The sequence below is a fragment of the Cyrtonyx montezumae genome, unplaced genomic scaffold (genome assembly GCF_038088225.1).
Source record: "Cyrtonyx montezumae isolate F1298 unplaced genomic scaffold, pur_monq_1.0 scaffold_8, whole genome shotgun sequence".
Lineage (NCBI taxonomy): Eukaryota > Metazoa > Chordata > Aves > Galliformes > Odontophoridae > Cyrtonyx > Cyrtonyx montezumae.
Window position 1 is genome coordinate 14,930,674 of NW_027072089.1, and position 25,418 is coordinate 14,956,091.

General features: G+C 33.2%; 1 protein-coding gene across 3 annotated transcripts in view; it reads left to right on the forward strand.

The window, feature by feature from the left end:
* Positions 1–25,418, forward strand: part of CSMD3 (CUB and Sushi multiple domains 3) — a 512,136-nt gene that overhangs the window by 366,496 nt on the left and 120,222 nt on the right. For all 3 annotated transcript variants that reach the window (XM_065752466.1, XM_065752468.1, XM_065752469.1), the window contains 4 exons: positions 1,366–1,504; positions 4,053–4,240; positions 7,185–7,379; positions 22,482–22,598. In XM_065752466.1, coding sequence (XP_065608538.1) covers positions 1,366–1,504; positions 4,053–4,240; positions 7,185–7,379; positions 22,482–22,598 — 639 coding nt within the window. The remainder of the gene's footprint in view (positions 1–1,365; positions 1,505–4,052; positions 4,241–7,184; positions 7,380–22,481; positions 22,599–25,418) is intronic.

The following is a 25,418-nucleotide window of genomic DNA, read 5'->3' on the forward strand; positions in this document are numbered from 1 at the left end:
TTTGTGATGAGCTTCACATGAGAGTCCACCCTAATTTGCTATTCCTAATAGAATGGTCTTGGGAGTATCTTACAAGAAGAAATTTGCACTAAACACCTGCTAGGAGCACTTTTTTAGCTTTCATTTATTTTCTTGCCTTTAACACAATTATCTTAAACACTTAATTATCTTTAACACACTTTGTTATCTTATTTAAAGTTTGAATAGGTTTTGGATTAAGTACTGTACTTCCTCCCTTGTAAGCAAAGAATACTAATGTCATCATACTTATAGTGCTGGCTTACCACTATGTCTACAAAGAGGTTTATGAAGATAGGTAAATATAATCTACATCTCTATTTTTCGTTGTGTAATACATTAAAAGTACATTTTCCCTAGTAGATTTATACTTGATACTCTTTCTGGATGAGCTATTATATTTGCTTAGCATTAGGCTTTATGTCTAATGCTATAAATGGTAGCTGCCCTTTAAAATTTGTATTCAGACCTGGTCTTACCCCAGCTACAAATTAAGTTATGAAACATAACAAAAATATTCCTCACATGAAATTCAGAGAGTGATAGATTCTGAAACACTTGTGAATTTAATTCAAGAATAGAGAGAAAGAAAAAAGATAAATACGATGTCCAGAAAACTTTCCTATTGTATTCTTATATGAAAACTCCATTAAAGAATGCCTAAGCACAGGACAGGCTATACTTCCATTCTTCTTATTAAGTATTTACATTTTTGAATCACAATCACATAACATTTAGCAAACTCAGAAGAACACAGAGATGTGCTTATTTTATTCTGCACATAATAAGAAGATAGTATCTTTATCTCTAAGAGCACAAACAGCACTTATTAGGATGTTTTGTTGAATCTTGTATTTACTGAATTTTTGTATTATCGTCAGTCTCAATCTGAATTACTAATCAGTTATCTGTGGTGAAAATGCAGGTAGCTGCGTTACCAGTGTAAGTAAATACTTTTTCCTAACCTTACAAACTTCTTATAGAATGCCTATTAAAGTAGCTGAAAGTAAAAATCTTATCCAGTCTTTTTTTTTTTTTTTTTTTTTTTTTTTTATGTCAGTAATAAAAGCATGTCTCAAGTTCATGGTGTTGTCAGGAAAGACTTGATATACTGTTAGAAGAGAAGAAAGGACATAAAGTTCAAAACAAGTATTTTAATTGGTAATATTATTATTGGTCTAAGGAGAAATGTGAATGCAGCTTTTGTTTCTATATAAGCTTTGTAAATACTTCGGTTATTTCTTGTTTATCTTTTAGGGGGCATTAAATGTCAGTGAACATAGGGCTGATACTTGCTTCTTTTTCTCTTACCTTCTTTCCACAATTTCAATTTATTTTTATTCACAGCTCCCTGTGGAGGAAACCTGACTGGTTCATCAGGTTTTATACTTTCACCAAACTTCCCTCATCCTTATCCCCACAGCCGAGATTGTGACTGGACTATCACTGTTAATAACGACTATGTTATATCACTAGCATTTATCAGGTAAACTTCTAATTTCTCATTATTTTAAAAATCATGTTTTTAACTTCACTGGCAGCAGTTGTACACAGCTCTGTGGTATACTGTCAGGTATACTTAAATTAATTATCAGTATGATTAGTAATTGTTATCTGTGTCAGCAATCTCATCAAAGACGTTAAAGTATTCACTACACGCAGAGCTGGAGCCTGCCAGCTCATTGCTCCTGTTCAGTTAAAGGACCCTCATTTTGCTCTGATTAATGAGTATTGGGATGGTTCTCAATTTACTGATAGGTCTTTGAAAAAGTTGCTGTAGAATAACTCATCAAAAAGACTCCCGTTCAGCAGAATTGTCTATAATGATTGACTCATATTTTCCATGAGCTATTGACCTGATATTTAGGAAAAAGATAAAAAATGTTGTTTAAGTGTAGTTTTATTAGTCCTTATCATTTCACAAACAACAGGATGATTTCCATTGTTGTTCTTATTAAATGGCAAAGGTTTAACATTTCCCTTTATTACAATACAATAATAAATTAAATTGAGCATAATGGAATCCACAGATGAACTTTTACTCTATATTGTGTGTAGCCCACAAAGTAAGTTATTATGTATGTTTAAATGTGAAGATATAAAAAATAAGCATCACAGAAAATTTGTATTTGTAATGCCCCTTGAAATTTAAATCCTGCTCATGGTGAAAGTTGTGTAATACTAGCTTTATTCTAATCAGTGTTAGTGTGATGCATTTTTTAGTGATGTTTGTCATATTGTTGTTTATTTTCATTTAGTCTTTATTGATATAGTTTATGAAGTGCTGATAAATATATTTGATATTTACCTTTACAATATTAAATGTGAATTATTCTGTACCATGGAACTCTTTCATTACATTTTGTATTTGACTAGCCTGCACAAAGTCATTTCATTTACAAATAGATTCAGTGAGGTATTTCATATTTAGATAAATGCCTCAGGGTGCAAATAAGGTTAGTTGTTCCAAAGAAAGTATTTTCTAACATTAATCAGTATAATAAACTAAATGGGTATCAAAGAATATTCCACTTTTTGTATTCCATATTTAAGTATAGAAGACCATAAAATCTTGAACAAAAATGGTATTTCACAGTGCAAGCCAGTACTGTATATGAACCCTGTAGATAAATACAAAGTACAGATCCCAAATATTGCTAGGTCATTCTTAGAATCTGAACAGTTACTGTGATTTCTGAGGGAAGTTGACAAGCTTAGAAGAGCTTGGTCAACAAAGTAGAGTGCTTACTGAGATATGCTTCAGTAACGGCACACAGACTAAGGCAAAAATTCCAGATTAAGAAAAAGATACATTCTTACGTGAACCACACTTTGAATAATAAAAAAAAATCCACTTTTTAATCCCAAATATCACTCTTGATTGGGACTCATCCCAGGAATCTCTTCTAAATTCAAATGCAAACTCCTGCACTTTAAAAATAGAACCTATTGAATTCTGTATTTCTTTTGCAAGAAATATTACCTAGGTAATGCAAAAATTAAAGGAAATATTTTCACTGAAGAAGCTAGACCAGGTCTTTAATGCCTAAATTCATTTTATTAGGACCTAGTGGCAATTAGAGACAAAATATGGACTGTCTTCATCCTTCAACTATCAGTCGTCTTTTTTTTTAATATGTACACAATCAATCTCTCAAGGAAATTTGGTTAACTCCCTGGCCCTAGCTAACATTAAGTTCAAAATTAACAAAACTAATTCACTAACAATACTCACTTCAGCAACATAATTAACTACATTAATTACGTGAACTAAAATTACGTTCAAAAGAAAGGTTTCAACACTTGACCTTTTCAGCTATGCTGATGTGCAAAATATTGCTTCCCCTTAGCGTTACTAGAGGATAATCCCTTATCTTTGTGAAAGGCTGATCAGACTGACTGGATGCTGTGTACAATGTGCTCTGCTGCTGACTAAATAATATTATAAAGCATTTCTGTCAAGGGTCCCTGTAGATCTAAGCTGATTATTTATCTAAAGATTCAGAACTATTGTCATAAATATTTTTTATCTTTCTAAAAAGTTTGCTTTTTCTTTTTCTGAGTAAGGGAAAAGATAATGGTTCTAAGCAGAGAATAAATGTTTCTGTTGTTTTATAGCAAAAATATTTCCAATAAAAACACTTGCACAAATGATTATTCTGACAGTTTTTTGATCTTTTTTTTTTTTTTTTTTTTTTTTGCCATTTCATGAAAACAGAGATAGTTCACATGTCAGGGGGAAGTTCCTTATGATGAGAGTGGTGAGGTGCTGGAATGGGCTGCCTGGAGAGGTTGTGGATGCCCCATCTGTAGAGGTGTTCAAGGCCAGATTGGATGGGGCCCTGGGCAGCCTGGTCTAGTATGAGATGGGGAGGTTGGTGGCCCTGCCGGGGAACAATTCATGATCCTTGAGGTCCCTTTCAACCCGGGCCATTCTGTAATTCTGTGATTGTAAATTTTTATTTAAGGTGGCCATAGTAAAAATGTTATGCAAAGTATAATCTAATTTTTTTCTTTTTTTTTTTTCCCTACAGTTTCAGTATAGAGCCAAATTATGATTTTCTTTATATTTATGATGGACCAGACAGTAATAGCCCTCTGATTGGGAGTTTTCAAGATAGCAAGCTTCCAGAGAGGATAGAAAGCAGTTCAAATAACATGCATCTGGCTTTTCGGAGTGATGGATCTGTTAGTTTCACTGGATTTCACCTGGAGTACAAAGGTAAATAAGATTATATTTCTTCTGTATTCAAAACATTTCTAAGGAAAACTTTAATCTGCCTTAAGTTTTCATAGCTGTTTGCCTGGTGAGGCTTTGGTTTTGTCTACAGGTATGATAATACGTATTATTATACATGCAGTTGGGTTAACACATTAGAAGGAAGGAATGCCATCCAGTGAAATCTCATCAAACTCTAGAGGTGGGCCGATATGATCCTAATGAGGTTAAACACAACAAAATGTGTGATTTTTGAACTTGGGTAAAGGCAATCTCAGATATGTATATAAACTGGGAGAGGAACTCTTTGAGAGCAGCTCCAACGAGAAGAACCTGGGGGTCCTGGTGGATGAAAAACTGAATATGAACCAGCAGTGTGTTCTTGCAGCTCAGAAGGCCAATGGTATCCCAGGTTCCATCAGGAGAGGGGTGGCCAGCAGGAGGTGATTGTCCCTCTCTAATCTAAACTTGTGAGGCCCCATCTGGAGTCTAGTGTACAAGCCTGGAATACAGAAAAGATTTGGACCTGTTGGAGAGGGTTCAGAGAAGGGCCATGAGAATGATCAGAGTTCTGGAGCATCACTGATACAAAGACAGGCTGAGGGAGCTGGGCTTGTTCAGCCTGGAGAAATGGAAGCTGTAAGGAGACCTCATTGCAACCTTCGGTATTTAAAAGGGAATTACAAACAGGAGGAGAATCATTTTTTTCTCGGGCAGGTAGTGATAGGACAACGGATAATGGTTTTAAGCTCAAGGAGGAAAGATTTAGATTAGTTGTCAGGAAGAAGCTCTTTACAGAGAGAGTAGTGAGGTGCAGGAACAGGCTGCCCAGAGAGGCTGTGAATGCCCCATCCCTGGTGATGTTCAAGACCAGGTTGGATGGGGCCCTGCACAGTCTGGGCTAGTACCAAATCTGAAGGTTTGTGGCCCTGCCTGTGGCAGGGGGTTTGGAACTTGGGTCCCTTCCAACCCAAGCCATTCTGTGATTCTATGATTTAAAAATATGATGCTCTATATGATCCTTCCTTTGAAATACTGTCCCACAGTATTGTGAGAGCCAAATTTTGTGAGCTGGATAAGATGGGTGGAACACTGACATTATTGCTTAGTCTGGAGAAGAGGAGGCTCAGGGACACATTATTGCTTTCTATAACTACTTGAAAGGAGGCTGTGGTGAGGTGGAGGTTGGTCTTTTCTGCTAGATAACAGTGATGAGAGGCCTCAAGTTGTGCCAGGGGAAGTTCAGGTTGAATATTAGGAAAAATTCTTCTCAGGGTCAAGAATTGAAACAGGCTGCCCAGGGAAGTGGCAAATAGGCTTTCCAGGATTTATAAGACCCTGTATACAGCAAAATGACCATGAACCAGAAACATGTTCTCTGGTAAAGACAGGTAACTACCTTCTGGACTGAGAGTGGAAACAAGAGTGGAATCTGCAGCTGTGGGCAAGAGATTCTCCCATCTATTGGAAGAATGGATATGGCTCTGGGCAGCCTGGTCTAGTTGTTGGCAACCCTGCCCATGGCAGGGGTGTTGAAACTAGATGATCTTGCAACCTAGGCCATTCTATAATTACATGATTCTGTTTTGATCTTCAGAGGTCACACCTTGAATACATTTAAGGTCTTATCAGTGCTGAAAAGATTTTGACACAGATAAGCAAGTCTAGTGCAATGGAGGGTTTCCAAGATAATTAGGAAACTAGAACCACAAAAAATAAAAAAAGAGTGAAAGAATTGGGAATCAGCTACCTAATGGGAGTGTATAGAAAAGATAAAGCCAGAGTCATAGAGAGCATTTCACTTCACTCTTCAGATAGTGTAGTCTGATATACTGACTTTTTATTAAAAAGTTTGCTTAACAGCCACTTCAGATTTTAAGAAGTAGTTTGAAAATGCTATGTATTTCAAGTTTTAAAGAATAGTTATTAAGAAACTGTGTTTCTAAAAGGATGTTATTAGTGTTTAGTCAGCAAATTTAGCAGCCTGTCACAACAGTTCCTTTGGTAAAAAGAAAATTATTGGGCTGTAATTTTTTCCCACAGAAAATCTGTGCTATGACAGATGAAGTCTTCCCTCAGTTTTTGATTTGTGTTCGAGACATAATAGATTGCTTTATCTTTTTCTCTATTTAATTTCCTATTTAATACTAATGTATACCTTATTCAAAGACTACTAGAATTCTGACACACAAATTTCTTACCATAAACTCAGGAAGAGTAATCTCATAGTATAAGCTTTAAAGAAGTTCAGTAATAGGTAACTCATTGGGCACTGAGTGCACCCTCAGCAAGTTTGCTGATTATACAAAGCTGGAAGAAATGGATGACATACCAGAAGGCTGTGCTGCCATTCAGTGACACCTAGACAGGCTGGAGACTTAGGCAGAAAGGAACTAGATGAGGTTTAACAAGGGCGAGTGTAGGGAGGAATAACGACATGCACTGGTACAGGTTGGAGGATGACCTGTTGGAGAGAAGCTCTGAGGAGAGTGAGGAGAGGGACCTGGGTGTCCTGGTGGATGACAGGTTGGCCACTTACTCCCCCACTCATCAATTTTCAGACCATAGATTTTAAAACCAGGATGTGACATAGATTTTAAAACCGGGATGTACCAATATGAGTGAATTCTGGAAAAATGCTTTTTGTGATTACACTCTAGGAATTACCTGGTAAAAATATAAGAAACATGAGTTTATTCACTATATAGCAAAGAATTCAGTTCTTAAAGTGAAGGAGGGATGACTAGAGACACAGGAAATTGATGCAGAAGAGAAAAATTCTCAAGCATATATAAAATGTTAAGTAAATAAGGCATTACATGCCTACACAGTTCTAAATAAACAAATAAATAAATAATAAAAAAACCAACCTTGAGAGAATTCCAGGAAGTATATATAATATTTTTGATTATATTCACAATCATGTTTATACTTTTTTCTTTTATAGCAAAACTACGTGAATCTTGTTTTGATCCTGGAAATATAATGAATGGAACAAGACTTGGAATGGACTATAAACTAGGGTCTACTGTCACATATTACTGTGATGCTGGTTATGTTCTGCAAGGATACTCTACACTCACTTGTATTATGGGAGATGACAGTAGACCTGGGTGGAACAGGGTTCTACCCAGTTGTCATGGTAAGATCAATTTTTCTTCTTCTTTTTTTTTTTTTTTTGATTTGCTGTTATTATTCTTGCTTTTTCATATAAAAAAAAAACCTACAAAATGAGATAATTTTAATAAACTTTTTTGGGAAAAAGAAATCTCTTTTCTATTAAATAAATAAATTAAATAGTCTTGTTTAAAAAATGTCACATCATTTGTAACAAAGAAGGCTAATGATATCCTGGGCAAAGTATTGGGCAAAGCATTGCCAACAGGTTGAGAGTGGTAATCCTTTACTCCTACCCTCAGCACTAGTTAAGACAACATCTGGAGTACCGTGTCCAGTTCTTGCCTCTCCTCTATGGAGCTAAAGGAGGCAATACAACAGAGGGACACAAAGCTGAGGAAAGGACAGGAGTATCTCTCCTATGAGGAAAGGCTGAGATAATTTACACTCTCCAGTCTAGAGAAGGCTCTCAGGGATCTCATCTAAGTGTGCAAATACCTGCAGTGAGGTTAAAATCAGTGAGTTAAAATCAGATCTCTTCTTAATTTCAGTTCCTTTAAATAATTCAAAAATAAAAAGCTGAGAATCAACTTCCAATTAAAGTAAAATATATTTACTTTAAATGGAATGAAGATTTTCTTTGTTGTGTACTTAAATTTTTATTACAAATTGAATAGGGAAGTATGAACAAAACAAATATATATATATATAAATTCACAAATAACAAAACAATTATAAAATTATAGGGACTTGAAGAACTTTATTATTTTCATTATCCACCAAAAACATTACAGTCATAAACATCAAACTTCAGTGGCCAAAAATTGAAAAAATGATGCTAGAAAATTTTGAAATTTTTACAAAATTTTGCGAGGTACAGGGGAGATAACAGTTTCTTCCCCAGCTTAAAATTGGTTAAGAATGTTTTCTAGTTGCTTTGTAGATAGAAATCAGTCAGGAAGGTACATATATGGTAGAAAGAGTTGATTTTCTTCTTTTTGGAGTATTCTACTTTTCTTAACTAGATAAAGAATTTATTTATTAGTGTTCCAATAACTGAAACTATCAAGTGCACTTATACTCAGCAGTATATATTTCCAGTGCTGTTTTTTTTTTTTTTAACATTCACTAAAGGCAAAGTGTTTTTCTTGGATAGAGTACCATCTTAATAACAACAGGTGATAAAATCATACTGAAATGAGTAGTGGACTTTTGTCATTGATAAAAATGAACTTTTTTTTTTTTCTTTTTGCTTTATTTTTGTTGTTGAGCTATGTTGTGTTTGTTTTTTCTTTGGTTTGGTTTTGTTTTCTTCTGGGTGAGCAAGGCCTTATTTCAAAGACGGTGGAAATTCCTTTAGGATGGTGTATCACGTTATGATGAATTAAACAACAACAACAAAGGATTTTATGTTATCATTTGTGTTTAATTTGCTTCTTCTCCTGCTTAGAGTTGATAAATATCGATTTGTAGATATGTTTCTTTGTAACAGTGTATTCTAACCACATAATCAATGCTTTCCAGGACTGAAAAAGAGAACATTTATTTACCTATGAGAAAGATAATAACAGTAGATTTTATTTCAGTTTTATAACACTGGCTCAAATAAGTTGAACTTGTGGCCTTGGCAGCTATCTAGTCTCACCTAAGTAAAAAATTGTCTTAATAGAGAAATGATTTTCTTCCATTCTGCAAACTGTATATCTGAAACTATAAAAATGACAGTATTGTAGTAAAATTATTTGTTTCTGAGAAGAATTTCTGAGAACTTGAACTCCCTTTATGATTGTAATATTTTGATCTAAAGATTTACGTATACAGTCTGGAAATAAGTTTGTTTAAAAGTTGCTTTTCTGCCTAACTTCTACACTTTTAACATCAATTTGGGATTCAGGATCCTCTATCCTGAGATGTATATTTAGTCATACAGTTCTATGGGGGAAGAGAAATATCTCAGAATTTGAAAAAGAATCTGTTACCAATGAGTAACATTTCATCTTGCTCATATTTGAAGCTAAGTAGGAGAGAGGAGAGATAGGAATAATATTCAGCACTCCAGATGGCTCTCATTCTTGTAAAGATAGTTCAAAGAGCATAGAAAAACTTCTGTTTAAAGAGAATTTGTGTAAAAAATATTTGATCATTTATAGGAAGAAAATAATTAGATAAATAACATGGAAAGTCTTGATAGGAGGGTGAAACTGATATGCAGTAGTCCATGGTCCTTCTATGCTGATATTTTCAATGAATAAAAAAACTTCAAAAGAAGAGAATACCACCTGTACATTCTGACTAACTTGTTATAGCTTAACATATCCTCCTGAAGATGTCAGATGAGTTTGATGGACCCATGCAGAGATAGGAGCCAAGGGTCTTCTTCTAAGGCCTTGGCTATTGGATAAAACATGGAGGGGAATGAAATCCTCATAAATTATTAAAAATAAAATGTAGGCCAGGACTATTATACTGGAAGGGCAACTGTTAGCAATGGCTTTAAACATTCTCTAAAAGTGTCTGCTACATCATGTCTTGCAGAAAATCTTTGTTGAGGAACACTGCTGTCCTGGGTCTTGTCAGGCTTTGGTATGAACCAGCTAATGAATTGCTCTGTCCATCAAAGCATATTCATAGGTTCATAGGTTCATTAGGTTGGAAAGGACCTACAAGATCATCTAGTCCAACCATCCTCCTATCACCATCCCTACCCACTGAACTACTACATCAAATCCCTTAGCACCTCATCTAAATGCTTCTTGAACAGCGCTATTTTTCTGGGAATATGTGGAACTAGTAAATATGAGTAGCTACAGAGTTTGAAAGTCAATAACTGTTGATTTTGAGGTTAGATGAAAGCTGAATAGAGGCTTTCTGGATCATAAAAAAAATAGTTTTCTGAAATCTATTCACTGCACACCAAATATATATTTATGTCCTAGTCCTCTATACTTTAGGCTATACTGAGGCATTTGGTTGAAATCATTATTCAAAATTATCTTGGGCCTCTCTAATTAAAATGTGGGAAGTGAACCAAATTGTTGGTTTCTCTTTTTTTAATTTTTTAATGAACACATGAAAAGATTATCCAAGGTAATATACTAAGCTATTAGTCATTTCATGGTGGATGTCAAGAACAGAATGTTATTAACATATGCAGATGCAATGTTCCTATGACAAGAATGAAGGTAAATAATTTCTCTTAGTTTCATTCACTATAGTTCATTTTATGTTTTTGATACCAAGCAAAAATTGTTCACAGAAAAACAGAAGGCTCTGCAATGAAAAATTGCATTTATGATCAACTGTAAGACCTTATTCCTACCAGAAGAAATAATTTATTTACTACTAAAAATGTTGCTGTATTTTATTATACTCTGTTGTTTTGGCATTGGGAATATTTGAGTACAGGTTTTAATTTATCTCCATCTGAAAGTCACAGTAAACTATCTCAGATATTGCCAAACTGTTTATGCCATGATTTATGTTTTATGCCTCTTTTTTTTTTTAATAAAACCACAGTACTCAATATATTCAGGTACGTTCTTTATTAAGATGTGTTTAAAAAAAAAGTCAATTTCATACTATGACATTTTAAAATAATAGAATATAATTGCAACTAGAAGTCTAATCCTATGGGCAAAAGTACATAATTACATATAATAGCACTTTAGTGTTAAAGACCATGCTAAAGACTGGATGCATGTGTAGTATTAAGAGAGAAACATCAACTTCTTTGTGATATGATCTGGAGGATAATTTTCTTTATTAGTAGCCAGGAAAAGGGGTGTTTGCAACCTCATCACCCCCAGTGTACTGATTTCCTCAAAACTGTAATGTCAAAGTAAATACGATTTTTCTTTTGGCCAGGATGTGTTTTTTGTTGTTTATCTTTTTTTTTTTTTTTTTTTTTTTTTTTTTTGTAACAGAGACCTTTTAGGATGCAAGACATCACATAAGAACTTAATTGGTTAATGGTATTCCCAATTCCTAAGCTATCACATTTATGCAAGTAAAAAGAAGATTTTGAAAGGCACAAGACATTAGTTAGTAGCTTAAAATTCATTACCTTACATCTGTGATATTTAGCATTCTCAGCTATATTGAAAAGCCAACTAAAGAAAAGACATTTCTAGCAAAAAAGAAAAGCCTAGGAAAAAAAACAAACAACAGATCAAGACTAAAATGTTTCTGAGCTCAAACTCTATAATGGTGTTACTGATGGAAGTAGTAACTGCATTTTACATTGGTTACTGTTGCTGTCCAGTAATTTGTTGTTGTTCCTTTATTATTAAAAACACTCATATACAAGGTCTTCTAAGATTTCATAAATTTAATGTGCTAAGCTGATGCTTGCTTCTACCATTCTTTTGCAGAGCCTCAGTATGGTCAGTTTGCTTTAAAATAATTTACCTGTGACAGACTTTGCATTCAATACACTGTCTTCATACTTTGAAGGTTGCAAAGGATTTAATGAGATCATGTAATAAAAGCAGATATATAGTGAAGAAACCAAGTCAGCATAAATTATAATCACTGCAAAAGAATTTCTTGCAGAAATTAAGCCTCAGAAATCCAATGTTTTTATTCTCACCAGGAAATGACCTTTGTCAGAAATGTTGAGAATGATATGAGTTTAAATGTTTGGCATTTATATTGTAAAGAAAACACCAAAGTCATTCAGAGAGTTGTCTGCAGCAAAGCAAATACTTCTGCATATTCAGCGTTCTATTAAAGCAGGAAAATTTTAAAGGCACACTTAAAATATGTGGAAGAGGTGGCATAGGTGTTCAACTTATACAGGTTCATTTTTCCTCATTTGCATGTCTGACAATTGAATATAGATTTACCCCTACTAATTCCAAATTTGAGTCATGACTAGCTAAAAGTTATTACAAAATGAAATTCATTGATCACCACAAACATATGAGCAAGTTATGCCACCTGCTCTTGGACTTCCAATGTAATGGTATTATTATGGATAGACTTCTTTACTTTCTCCGTAAGAAATCTTTCTTCAGTGAGCGCTCAGATGAGGTATAATTTTTCTTTTATAGTGCACTTACATCTTGTGTTGTCATGCTTACAGAGTTCATGTGAGTAAATAAAAGATATATGGAGATGTACTTCTATTTACCTTAGAAAGCATGAAGACTAGATTTACACTTTTATTTTAAAGCTACCTAGCAGATCTCTTAAATTCTTGCAAATAAATGCTGTGCAGCCAGTAGTTGGGAAAAAGAACCTCACACATTAGTTTTCTCTGTATTGTTTATGTTAATTATTCTGTGTAATGTCAGCCATTATTTTGCATAAGTTTGTGCTTAAAGTTGTGTAGAGTGAAATGACACAAGAAAAAGCAGGATGAAGTGTGAAGAGAGGAAACATTATTTCCCTTAAAATAATAATAATAATAATCTATTGAAAGTATTAGTATAGTGTAGTAATACCCATAATATTATTACAGTGTAGGGAGATTGCTCATCAGTTACTGTCTTGGCAAAACAGACTAGATTTAGGGAAGATTAATCTATTGCCAGTAAATAGCAGAGTAGGATAGTGAGAACTAAAAACAAAGTAAAAACACTTTCTCCTCACCCCATTGTTCTCAGACTCATCTTCTTTGTGGATCTCCTCCTTCTCTAAACAGTGCAGGTGGATGTGGAATGGGGAGTTACAGTCACTTCTAAAGACCATCTCTGCAGCTCCAACCTCTTTTCCCTTTTCTTCTTCTTTAGTGAATTCCTTCCACAAGCTACAAAAGCTGCTCCAATATGGGTCTGTGCCATGGGATCCATTCTTAAAAAACAGACTGCTCCAGCAGGGGTCCCCTATGGGTGGTAGGGTAGCTCCCCCAGACCTGTAATGAAGGCTCTTTTCCACTGGCTGCAACTTCAGGTCTTATAAAGGTCTAGTAAAGTGATATGATCAAATGGTTGACTTGAATATCTGATTGCAACTCTATACATTCCATTTGAAAATTCACAGGTAATGCATTTATTTCAACTGAAAGTATATAAAAATATTCATAACTTTTTCAGTAATTTTATTTTTTTTTTTTCATCAAACTAGGCAAAGCTGCTTATTTTTTACTGTTCACAGTGCTGTGCTTAGAAAGTGTATTAAAATGCATGAAATTGTTTGCCATAACCTGACTCAGCAGCATCCCCATTTCAGTTCAGTGTTAACAGCACATTGATCATTTAGTTATTGTTAAGCAGTGAGTGTGTGTCCACGGCCAGGCAGGGCCACTCATTAGGGAAGATGATGATGATGATGACATGGGGCAGGGAGCAGGCCACAGTAGAGTTCATGCTGGACAGCATCTGACCCACAGGCCATGGGTTGGACGTGTCTGAGTTAATCAACTACAGAAGGAACAGTGTATTCTCTACTTACCTATGCTAAATGTCACTTCAGAGGAAGAGATTCTGTGTTTTATACTTCCTAAGCAATGCTCAATTTAACCATACAAGCAGCATACTTTTTTTATATTTTTACTTTACTTTTCATACTTTTCATATTTTGGAAATTTACAGTGTATTTCTAATTTGTTTTTTGCCCAGGACAAGACATCTGTTTTATGGAATCAGATAAACCATGACCCGAACACTTAGAAATAGAATTTTCATCAATTAGGGTTGCATTTTAAATATGTAAAACGCTACTCAAATGCTGCATATTCTGAAAAATTAATTGCTTAGACTTGAAAAAACAGTTTACGGACTTCTGAAAAGATAGAAAGGATTTTATTGTATTGTGTTGGAAATATTTTCAGAGTACTAGATCATGATTCTCAAGCATCCACTGTTGTTTTTTTTAAATAAATGTCTATTCCTTTACCATTCCAAAATTTCTTCTCAGTATAATCAGTGGAATGAGGTGGATGTCTTAAGAGGTCACCAAACAGGATTCAAAAGGCTTGTTAAGAAGGTGTATTTTTCTATTTGCATCTGGATTTACTAAACCAAATTTAAAGTGCTTACAAACAGCAAGAGCAGCAACGTAGATATATTGAGTGCAGTGAAATATCCACTGTATGGAAGCTATAAAGCTTGAGGTTAAAAGATACAGCAAAGACTATTTTGAAGGGTATGTAGGATTACTTAATTTTCTGTTTGTGTGTTACTAATAATATCAGAAGATTCCTGATGTAAATAAGGGCTTGCTGTCTGAGTATACCTTAACCTACAATTCTCATACTGAACACACTGAGTGTTTGACCTTTTGCATATACATTTGAAATTAATAGTATGGATTTACCATATTCATTATATAATAAACTGAAATTATTCAGAGATTTCTTTTAAGAAGTGCTTATGTTATACAGTGATAAATAAGAAATTAAGAAGTTAATTACAACAACTTAATTAAATTAAGTTTCCAGAGAACACCAGGAATGTTCATACAGTATGCAAATATGTATTTTCTAAAGACATTTAAGTATGATAGAATTGTCATCAATAAGTAGTTAATCATGATCTGTTGATTAATAAACAACTGGAATTAAAGAAACTGATCCAGTCATCTGTGCTGGATATACCTGATAAATATGTAGTCTTCTAACTTAATCTTAGGCAGCAGTCTGAAGATTCTCTTGTCTAAGACTTCAGGAGCCTAATCAACTGTAAGATTTATTAGGTGGGATTTACTGGTGATTACTTGTTAAAGGCTAATATTTCATTTCTTGTACTAAGTTTTAATATCTTCATATTGACTGTCACAAGGGGGACTTGAGAAAAAGGTGTAATTAAGTTTAAAAAGAAATTCAGTTTTCCTTCTTGTCAGGACCACATTTAGGAGTTACTGGTATATTCTAGGAACGGTGAGATCATCTTTCAGCTTAAAATGGATAATGTCATGATGCCCAATGTTTCATTGTTATGCTGCATATAGTAACAACCTTTTTTGTCTGATCTTATACTCCCTTGAAAGAACAGTATAATCTCCAACGAAATTTTACCTCAATTTGCCCCAATATTTTTAGATATTTACTATAATATTTTCATTATATATGCATATATAATGAAAAATAATGAAATAATATATAATGAAATATATATATATATATTTAATACCCTAAATTGTAGTTGAAAGTTAATGTAAGTTTATATAACAGATTAATTAAAAATCTCATACGTATATGTGTATTCCAACTACTGCAACAATTATCTTGTGTTTCTATGAATTTCACTATCTAAAGAGTGGCTAGAGTAAGTATGCGGACAGGCTCTTCAGTAGGGTGTGTTATGATAAGACAAGGGAAAATGGTTTTAAACTAAAAGAGGGAAGATTTAGAATGCATGTAAGGAAAATGTTTTCTACAAGAAGGGCAGTAAAGCACTGGAACAGATTGTTCAGAGATGGTAGATGCCCCATCCTTAAACACATTCAAGGTCAGGCTGGACCAGGTTCTGGGCAACTTGATTTAGCTTCAGTTTTCCTTGTTCATTGCAGGGGACTTGAACTAAGTGACCTCTAAAGGTCCCCTCCAACTCAAACAATTCTATTGCTCTATGAAAAGCATTTCCTTCCCTATTGCATTACACTTCATTTTATAATTTTATATTGCTTTGACAATCATTTGCTGATTTTGTTGGTATTTTTGAAGCATACTTATGTAGGATGTCAGGATATATATACTGTTTTAGTTCATGGATGAATTATTAGTAAAAGACATCAAACTATATTTGAGTTGTGTTACAATTGAGAGAACATGTAAGTAAATGAAGGTCAGAGAACATTACAGTGATGTTTTAATTGTCCCCAGTTCAAATATTAGTGTCTAGTTAACTTCTTTTTATTTCACCATTGTGACAAAAGGATCAAATTAATAGAGAAACAGCTGGCCTAAAACAGATCAGATTTTCTCAGTGAGAGTATATATGACAATAATATATTCAAAATGTATCCAAACTGTCCACGATGTGCTCGAATTGGACACCCTGGGAGGAATTGAAGAGAAAATAATAATAATAATAATTTTTGGCTCTGTAATCCCGTACAAACAGTGAGAGTTCATTGAACTAAAATTGAAGACAACAGAAAACGCTACTTAATGGTGACATGGGAGTCACTTAGAAACATCGTTTTAGAACCTTACCAATCTGAAGTAAACTCTGAAAAGATAAACCTAAGCACATTAAAACAACAAAGACAAAGAATCTAACAGAAGTTCAAAATCTATACCAGAAAAGGGGAATCATCTTTAAATGAAGAAAGTAGAACTGTGTGTACGGCAAGGTTTTGAGAAATAACTACTGAAGCAGTGAACATGATGTATCCATTAATGTGCTTTTTACAGTATGAGAGAAGTATGAAAACTATTAAAGTGTCAGTAAAATATCAGGACCAAAAATGTGCTCAAAAACAATGTAACTGAGGAAAAACTCAGTAAATAGTTATGCTATGCTGTGTTATTCCATGCTATACGTTATCTTGCTGAGGAGACCAGTGAGGCCCTGAATTAGAATAATTCCTTTCCTTTTTAGGAATTGTGTCAAAATGAGTACAGTAGATACCCTAAAGTAAATCAATGAATTGAAACTTAGCAAGTTGTTTGGACTGGCCAGTATTTTCTGTGAAGCTCTGAAAGAGCTTAGATATGAGGTATTTGAAGTACCAATGTTGATCTTCAGGTTGATTTCCATAGTGAAAATTGATAGAGATCATAATAAAGAATAGAATTAGGAGACACATGATGAAACGTTGCAGAAAACTCAATGTAACCTTTGAAGAAAACTGTGGAGTTTAATGGGAAGACAGGGAGAATATGGATTAAACTAACAGCAGCTGCTACAGTATCATTGAATTGCTAAAACCTTGACAGACTTCCCCAAAGAAAGATTTTAAGAGAAGCATTATCTGATTATAAGATAGGAAAATTGATGTCTTCTTTGTCAAAGAGTAATACAGTCATTACAGGCAGATTATCTCTTCTTCCTTCCTAACTCTCTTCGTCATCCCTTATGAAAATAGTGAGAGTCTTATTATAAAAAAATAAATTGCAATAACTCTTTTTTACTCTAATACCTCTTCATGCTCTTCAACTTTTTGGTTATTAACTGAGAAGTATAGCTCTTCTGAGTTGGAATAAGTACATGTTTCTGTCCATTGTGATAGCCATAGAGATGGCTTATGTGACTAAGCAGTTAGAAACCATTAATTAATTTCAGTCTGTGACATCATGTACAATAATCTTAAAAATATTTATCTTACCATTTGAGAGAGGTATTTTCACATTTATTTATCCCAAATACTATAAGGTTGGATGAGACATCCTTGGGGTAATTTATTATTATTATTATTTTTTAACTTTATTGTTTTATACACACATATCTAAAAGAAACAATGCTTCGCTATTATTGTTTGCCTAGGTGATCTATGTTTCACTTTTTTTCAGTTATCTGCATTACGGAATTGTCGTGTTCAATTTGCCAATGCTTTTAGAATTACCCTATGTTAAACTTGAATTAACACAAGCATTTAAGTTGTTGAATTGAGATGAATGTTCTTACTTTTTGTATTTTAATATATATTTATTTTGTAAATACCAAATTACATTTATTAGAGTTAATATTGGTTTGGATGGGCAACAACATTTTATTCTTACAACTAACAACTTTGACTTTTGTCTCTCAAGAATAGTTTGTTATATGAGTCTGATATGTTTTTTTTCTAGATATGATTCCACTGGTAAATTTAATTGCCCATGAATCCAATTGAAAAATGAAAGGGAGAATCATTTAACTACAGGGCTTTGAAAGTGCATAAGCCTTCCTACTTGAAATTAACTTAAAAATTTGTGTTGCAAATGAAAATAGTAGTGATGGCAAAGAAATCTGAGATGGAACATATTACAGTGATTTTAGTTAATTTATTCATTAGTTGTCAGATTTCAAATTTAAAATTAGATTTTGTTAGAATGGTAATTGTAGTTTCTTTTTAAATTGGCGATATGCAAGCACACTCAATATATTGTGCAGTAACAACCTCTGAGCCAGTTTCCAACATAAGGAAGTGTAGGTTTTCAGTATAATAATATCCTTAGCTAAATCAAGAAAAAGTTATTATTGTGGCTGTCATTCACTGATAGTACTATAGTACTCATTTGGATAAAGAGATTCTCTGAAGATTTGCAGTTTGGTGGCACAGAGCAAGAACCATCAAGGTTTTTTGTAAAAGAGTGATGAAGTCATTACAGGCAGCTTATTCCCTCTTTCTTCACCATACTTTTCTACATCTTCTATTAAATAGTGAGTCTTATTATCAAAACAAGATTCAGGAGATGATATCACCAGCAATAAGCAGCATTTTGATTTTGTGTACCCATGGAGTTAATGAGTTTTTAAGAAAGTAAAAATAATTTTAACTTCTCAATGTTGTTCTTTTCTTCTTAATGAAAATATGTTTTAAATATGCCCTTGTCTACTGAATTACATAACAAACTATTCTCAGTGAGACCTCTACTGAATTATCCGCCAAAAAACTTGTCTACTTGAACCGGAAATCACTTTTCATATCAAATAGGAATGATTCTTCCATAAATTAAATTCTTAATTAAATAGTATTTAGATATGAAGAGAATGCACAAATGAGTAAAAAAATAATGCAAAAGCTATAATCTTTCAAAAAAAGTTTTAAAGAGATTGTTTTCCTACAGAACTTCCCCAAATATCATGTCAAAACTTAGCTATGGATAGTTGACTTGAAGAGCATTTTAAAATTGCTATAATTTATTTGTAGAATTTAGTTCTCTGACATACAAATGGGACTGAATACAGATGATGAAGATGGGAAATCTTCCACATAAAAATGCTTATCAATTTAGGAGTGTGGCTGATACTTCACTGTTGTTATGATATATTCAAGGGCTGCAGAGAGCATTATTTTATAAGACAAAATATCATTACAGTAAACAAAAAATGAAGGACAGGATACTAAGTAGTATAGCATAAGCAAAACTTGGTATGAAGAATCCTGTGACTAGTTTGTTAGAATTGACTTTTAGGTCCTTCAGAGGGGACAGGTAGGAAAAGCAAAGTAACAGGGAAGTGGTGCTGTATGTGATGGAGAGACTGGACTGCACAAGCTTGCAGTTGGTTATGATGTGGTTCAGTGTCTGGGTAAGGATAAAGGGAAAGCAAATGAAGAGGATGTTGTTGGAGTCTTCTATAGTGCACTCAGCCAAGATGATGACACTGATGAATTATTCTTTACAGAGCTAAGAGAGATCTTCCACTTGCCTGGCATTAATAGAGAATACTACTACTCAAATTATGCAAACAGGACCAGAAGAATTTTAAAACACTGGTATAACTTCCTGGTACTGGTACTAGACAAATACATAATACATAATATGATGTTAAACAGGTGTCTGATGGGTCAGGCTCTAAAGATTATGGTAAATAGGTTACACCAGGCTGGCAGTCAGTCACTAGCGGGGTTTCCAGCAGTCCATTTCAGGGTCAGATCTCTTTAATATTTTCATCAGTAATTGGATACAGGAAGATAGATAAGTTTGTAGACGATGCTAAATAGAGAGCATCTGTTAAGTCTAACAGGCAGAGAGGCCTTGCAGAGAGATCTTGACACTTCATTTTGAGGACTGTAGAGCACACTGTCAATCTTGACTGGTCTGTCTTACCACATACACCATATAGTTCAGATTTGGAACCCTCTGAATGGAACACATGGACTGCATGGGCAATATTTCCCCAGCACTGAAACCATTATAGAAGCTATGAAACAGTTGGTCACCTCCACTGGTGTAGATTTTTACAAGTGCAGTATTCAGGCTCTTGTTAATTCCTGGCAAAAATGCATTTCTTATGGTGGTGAATATGTTGAAAAATAGTGTTTTGTAACGGAATTTTCTCTATCAAATAGTGATATTATGCTTTTTGTATCTATTCTAGTTTCCATGGAAATAAGTAGGAGGCATTACTTTTGGAGCGACCTATGTTGTTGCCAAGCCAATGTTCTTGGACAGCCCAGCTCAATATCTTTCATAACTAAAACATATGGCATCTGTAACTGTACTGTTCAGTTGACACATATTTAGCCTTATGTTCATTAAAGATCAGTAATCATTTACCTCTTTTAATAATTTCTCAATGTTCACTGTTTACAATAATGAGTCAGTGCCAAATAAATATTTTAATACTGAATATGAAAAAAAAATTGAACTTTCTTCAATTTTAATTTTAGAAGTCTCTTTCATCAGTGTTTAATATTCATAAGAGCACACAGAATTTTGAAGGTTTTATAATTATTTTAGAATTTGGTAACATTTCTGTTCATAATCTTTGAAAATCCTAAGTGTAGTTGCCAAGGAAATTGTTCTGTGTTTTTATATTTATTATTCATAGTAGTAATGAAAATGCTACCTTTCAAATTTTGTGAAAAATCATGGTTAAATCTATACATTGCTGGGTAATAATTTCATTTCAGAAAATAAGAATGTTTTCAGTGTACTAACATTATTTACTTGTTTGACACAAATTTCATTTGCATTTGTTTTTTTCTTGTATTTATAAAGAATGATGTCCAAGTGACATCACTTTGATTCTGCAATATGTTGTCAGTATTATATTACAACTCAGTATCATGTGTTATTAAATATAGAAATCAAGTCACTATTATTTTTAGACACACAAATGTTGATGTCAACATTTTTTTTAATGTAAAATACGCTACATTAAAATTCTTAAAGGTTTGTTAAAGTTGAAATAAATTTGATTTTTATACATTTGAAAAATAATGCAATTTAAATGTCTTCATATAAAAAAAAAAGCATGTGTTTGAAAAGAATGGGTTTTGTTTTTGCTTGCTTGTTTATTTATTTATTTATTTATACTATTAGTTTTCAAAGATCACAAATACTGTATTTAACTGAATAAAATTAAGGAATTGAGAAAGAGTATAAAGAACATTGAGTGAAAACGTAACATTCTTCTCAATGCTGCAAATGGAATGTATGGCTATTAACTAAATTTTGGGTAAAATTGCTGTGTGCTGTTCAAATTTTATTAAAAATTAGGGATGAAATTCAGTCCCTTTTGGTATCATTGGCATTGACTTAAGTACAGTCATAATTTACCCTGAATTTGTGCATTCCTTTGTTTCTATTGATTAATGAAATGCAATGATAATATGAGTGCTGGCATAGGATAATATTATTGGTCTTGCAGTAGCTCATTCATCCAACTTTGAGCAGTAGGGAAAGAAATTTCTACAATCATTTTTCTCTAGCTTCAGTATGTGTTTCTAATACTCTTCATTTCTTATTCTCCTCTGTATAATCCAAAATGTGGAACAAAAAATTTGAATACCTAGAAGCTGGTAAACAGATCAGTTTTCATTAAAAACACTTATGTAATTCTCCTTGTGAAGAGTTTCTACTTTGTGTTTTTCAAATAACTCAAGGTAAACTGTTCCTTGGATGAGAAATTCAGCCAAGACTTTTCTACCTCTTGGAAAAAAAATAACAATATTTATATTCTCTAAATATCTTTTCAAAAGGATGCATGAATTTCTGATATTTCACAAGTATGTATTAAGATTTTGAGATTACTATTTTAGCCATTAAAACACAATATTTTATGTTTGATAATCTTAGTACTTTCTCTGCAAGTCAGAGTAGGTGGCTTGCATATTAATGCTATTTACAGAAATCCATGCTTAAAAATTCCTATTTCAGTAGTTTTATACATCATTTTGAATCATGAGCTCTATTTGCAGGAGTAAACATTTACTAGTGTGCTGAAGGGTTGCATAACCTATGCTGAGAGTATTAAGCATCATATAAATGAATTACAGTTTTGTACACCACAAATAATAACATGATCCCAATAAAATAAGTAACAACGTGCTAAAAAAAATATATATTTTTTTAAATGACTATGTTAAAGAAAAACTATAACTGACCTGGCAAATAGCAGAGTACCATCAATTCTCATATTGATATATGAGAAAGTTGAGTGTACTCACTGCTTTACATGATATATAATGTAATCTAGTCTTGAAGACTGATAAAATTTGCTTTTAGACTGTATATCAACATATAGCAAAAATTTTTGCTTTTTTTTTTCTAATATTATATTATTAAAAATTGCTTTTCCTCAAATTCTAGCACCTTGTGGAAGTCGGTCAACAGGCTCTGAAGGGACCGTATTATCACCAAACTACCCCAAGAATTACAGTGTTGGTCACAATTGTGTTTACTCTATCACTGTTCCTAAGGAATTTGGTAAGTAAATATAATCCCATTCATATATATTTTTTTTCTCACTTGGATATTTTCAACACTTTGGGATGAATTGTGTGATTTGAAAAAGCTATTTTAAACTGATATCTCTGTTTATACTTTTTATCTCATATTTTTAGAGCGCATCAGTCCCTGAAAATACTTTTACCATTTTTTTCTTTACCATTATTTCATAAATACATTTACCATTATCTTTAGAAAGTCCACATGAGGTGAGGGAGGAATATTTGTCTTAAATGTATAATAATGCTTGACATCTCTGAATCACGAGTCAAGGACATAGTCTTTTGTAAGAACAAACTTAGTACAGCATGTCTTGTTCTCTTTTTCATACATTTCCAGATCCTTCATCAAAACTTCACTCCTATCCCTAACATCATTTTGGTGATGACTCTTCTAAAGATACCTTCTGTTCTTCAAAAAGGCCAACCTTTTTACAATGCTGTTTAATCTCTCCTTATGAATGATTTTATCTCACTTTATTATTAGGTAGCGGTTTTGATGACTACTGATAGCTTGTCATTTTGACTCCTTGATAAACAGTGAGCGACATAATCATTTATTACATAAATAACTATGCTTCACATTTATGCTTCAGTATGTAGGAGTTTATTCTGACCTACAGTTTTTCTTTCAGTTCAAATAATAAATGCTTGTGAATGGAAATGAATATTCATAAATCTTGCTTCATGTTGACTTTGCCAACATTTGATCCAAATTAACGACAATATTTGAACTGCTGTGTATTCCATCTGCTGTACTCATGATGACTGAACTCCCTTAATATTCAGTTAATTTGTTCTTAGTTTTATGGTGGAGGTGCACAGGCTACTACAAAATAAACAAGTTTTAAAAAGTAATGCTTCCCAAGCCATGGAAATCTCCAGTCCTCTGCAAAAAAATACATAAACTTATTTGCACAGTTCTTGATCAATTTCTCAATTTTTTTAGGTTTACATGTCTGAACTAATTTATCTGTTTTAGACAGACTGAAGTGATTTTATCTTTGGTTTTCCAGCAAAACTGATACTTATTAGATATTTAATGACACAGTTAAGAACATGCAAAGATTTACAATTACTGTAATGAAGGAATTGCTTGAAATGTTGTTGCAGAGTACTTAGGACCTGTATTAAGAAATTCTATTACTTTGGATCTTAATTAAAAAAAAGGAGCTTATGTTCATTTAATTGTTTTGATGTGAATGGCATAGAGACCACTCAATGTTAAGATGGTCCCCAAGAAATTCTGTATTTTGTGGATTAAGACACTAGATTTCATCATAAATCTACTTGGGTGTTATGACACGTAGATTTGTCAGTGATTACAGCACAGCGACTATAAATCAAAACAAACTTTTGAGAGAACGAAGGAGTACTCCTGCAAAGCTGCTGACATAAAATAATTTTAAGAAATTTACCTACAAATAATACCAAAAACTCTTCTTTCATAATCTTCCCTACTGTGCTAGTTTTCAAAGTGAAATAGAGCATTCAAAAAATTTTCTGAATCAAATCTCTCTAGGAAATACTTTTGCATCCAATAAACTATATGATATCTTAGGATAGAGATCCCAGTTTCACAATAGTTGAACCAGGTTAGCATAGAAAAATACACAAGTGATGGAATTGCTTAAATGTGTAGGAGGAAGCTCAAAAGCCTGCATTATTTTTTGAAGGAGTGAAAGGAAAATCTGTTCCACATGCAGCTTTTCAAGTTCTCCTGCCCAAGATTCTGTGGACTTCTTTCAGTGTTTCATTATTCTGTCGTATAGAATCACAGTTAAAATATTTCATGGCATAACAGGTTTAAAATAAAAGATAAATGATTCACAGATACACACAGTATGCCACAGGCCGTCTTTTGTAAATATGGATCTTTGACACTTTCCCACTGATACATTTAAAATGTTGTAATGAATATTAATTGTTCAACATTGGAATCCAGCATGGCTTACAATTAAAATGCATACATTTAAGATTTTGTTGTCCTGATGTGCATGAATTACTGTTTGTGGTCTGCTAACATACTAGTGTGCTGTATACTCCCAGGTTAAATTAATATTATGAACAGCAAAATGAATTTTATATCATCTTGCCTCGGCAGATGGATTTTCTTTCTGACAGAGCAAAAAGATAAATTGAACATAAACAGAAAGGTATAAAAGTGTGGCCTATATGCCATGCTATCAGAAAATGAGGTATCTTCTCTCCATGGCCACTGAAAAATAGGGGAAATAAATCAGAGCTCTTTTTTCTTCCCTACAAAGGAGCTAAAAAAGCATAAATATGCTTGGAAAAAAAATGTCTAATTTGTCAGGAAACTTCTAGGCTTAAAGCAGGATATAATATTGGAGGAATGGATTTTACTGATAAACACAACTTTTTGGGTGAAGTTTTCTTAGAATTTTGACAGTTTCCTAACTTACTGTAAAAATGAAATTTAAATCAGATATTCTCTTCAGATCCTGAACAGCAGTATAATCCCAGATATACTTTTTTTGTGTCCATAGACACCTTTACGACATTATAGCAATACCATTTTCAGCTTTTTCTTGCTTCTTTTCTAGAATTTCTGTGTTATTAGATTAGATTATAAATAACTGACAAAAATAGAGAAGAAAAAACTCACATTCAGATAGTACTTTATTTATTTATTTGATTTATGAAATGATCCTTGAGTTTTCTTTTTTTTTTAATTCTGTAAGGTACATTTAAATTCTGCCACTAAGAACAAAACAAAAAACAAACAAAAAACCCCACAAAGAGCAAAGAATGCTGTCAACAAGTGGTTTTCATGCAG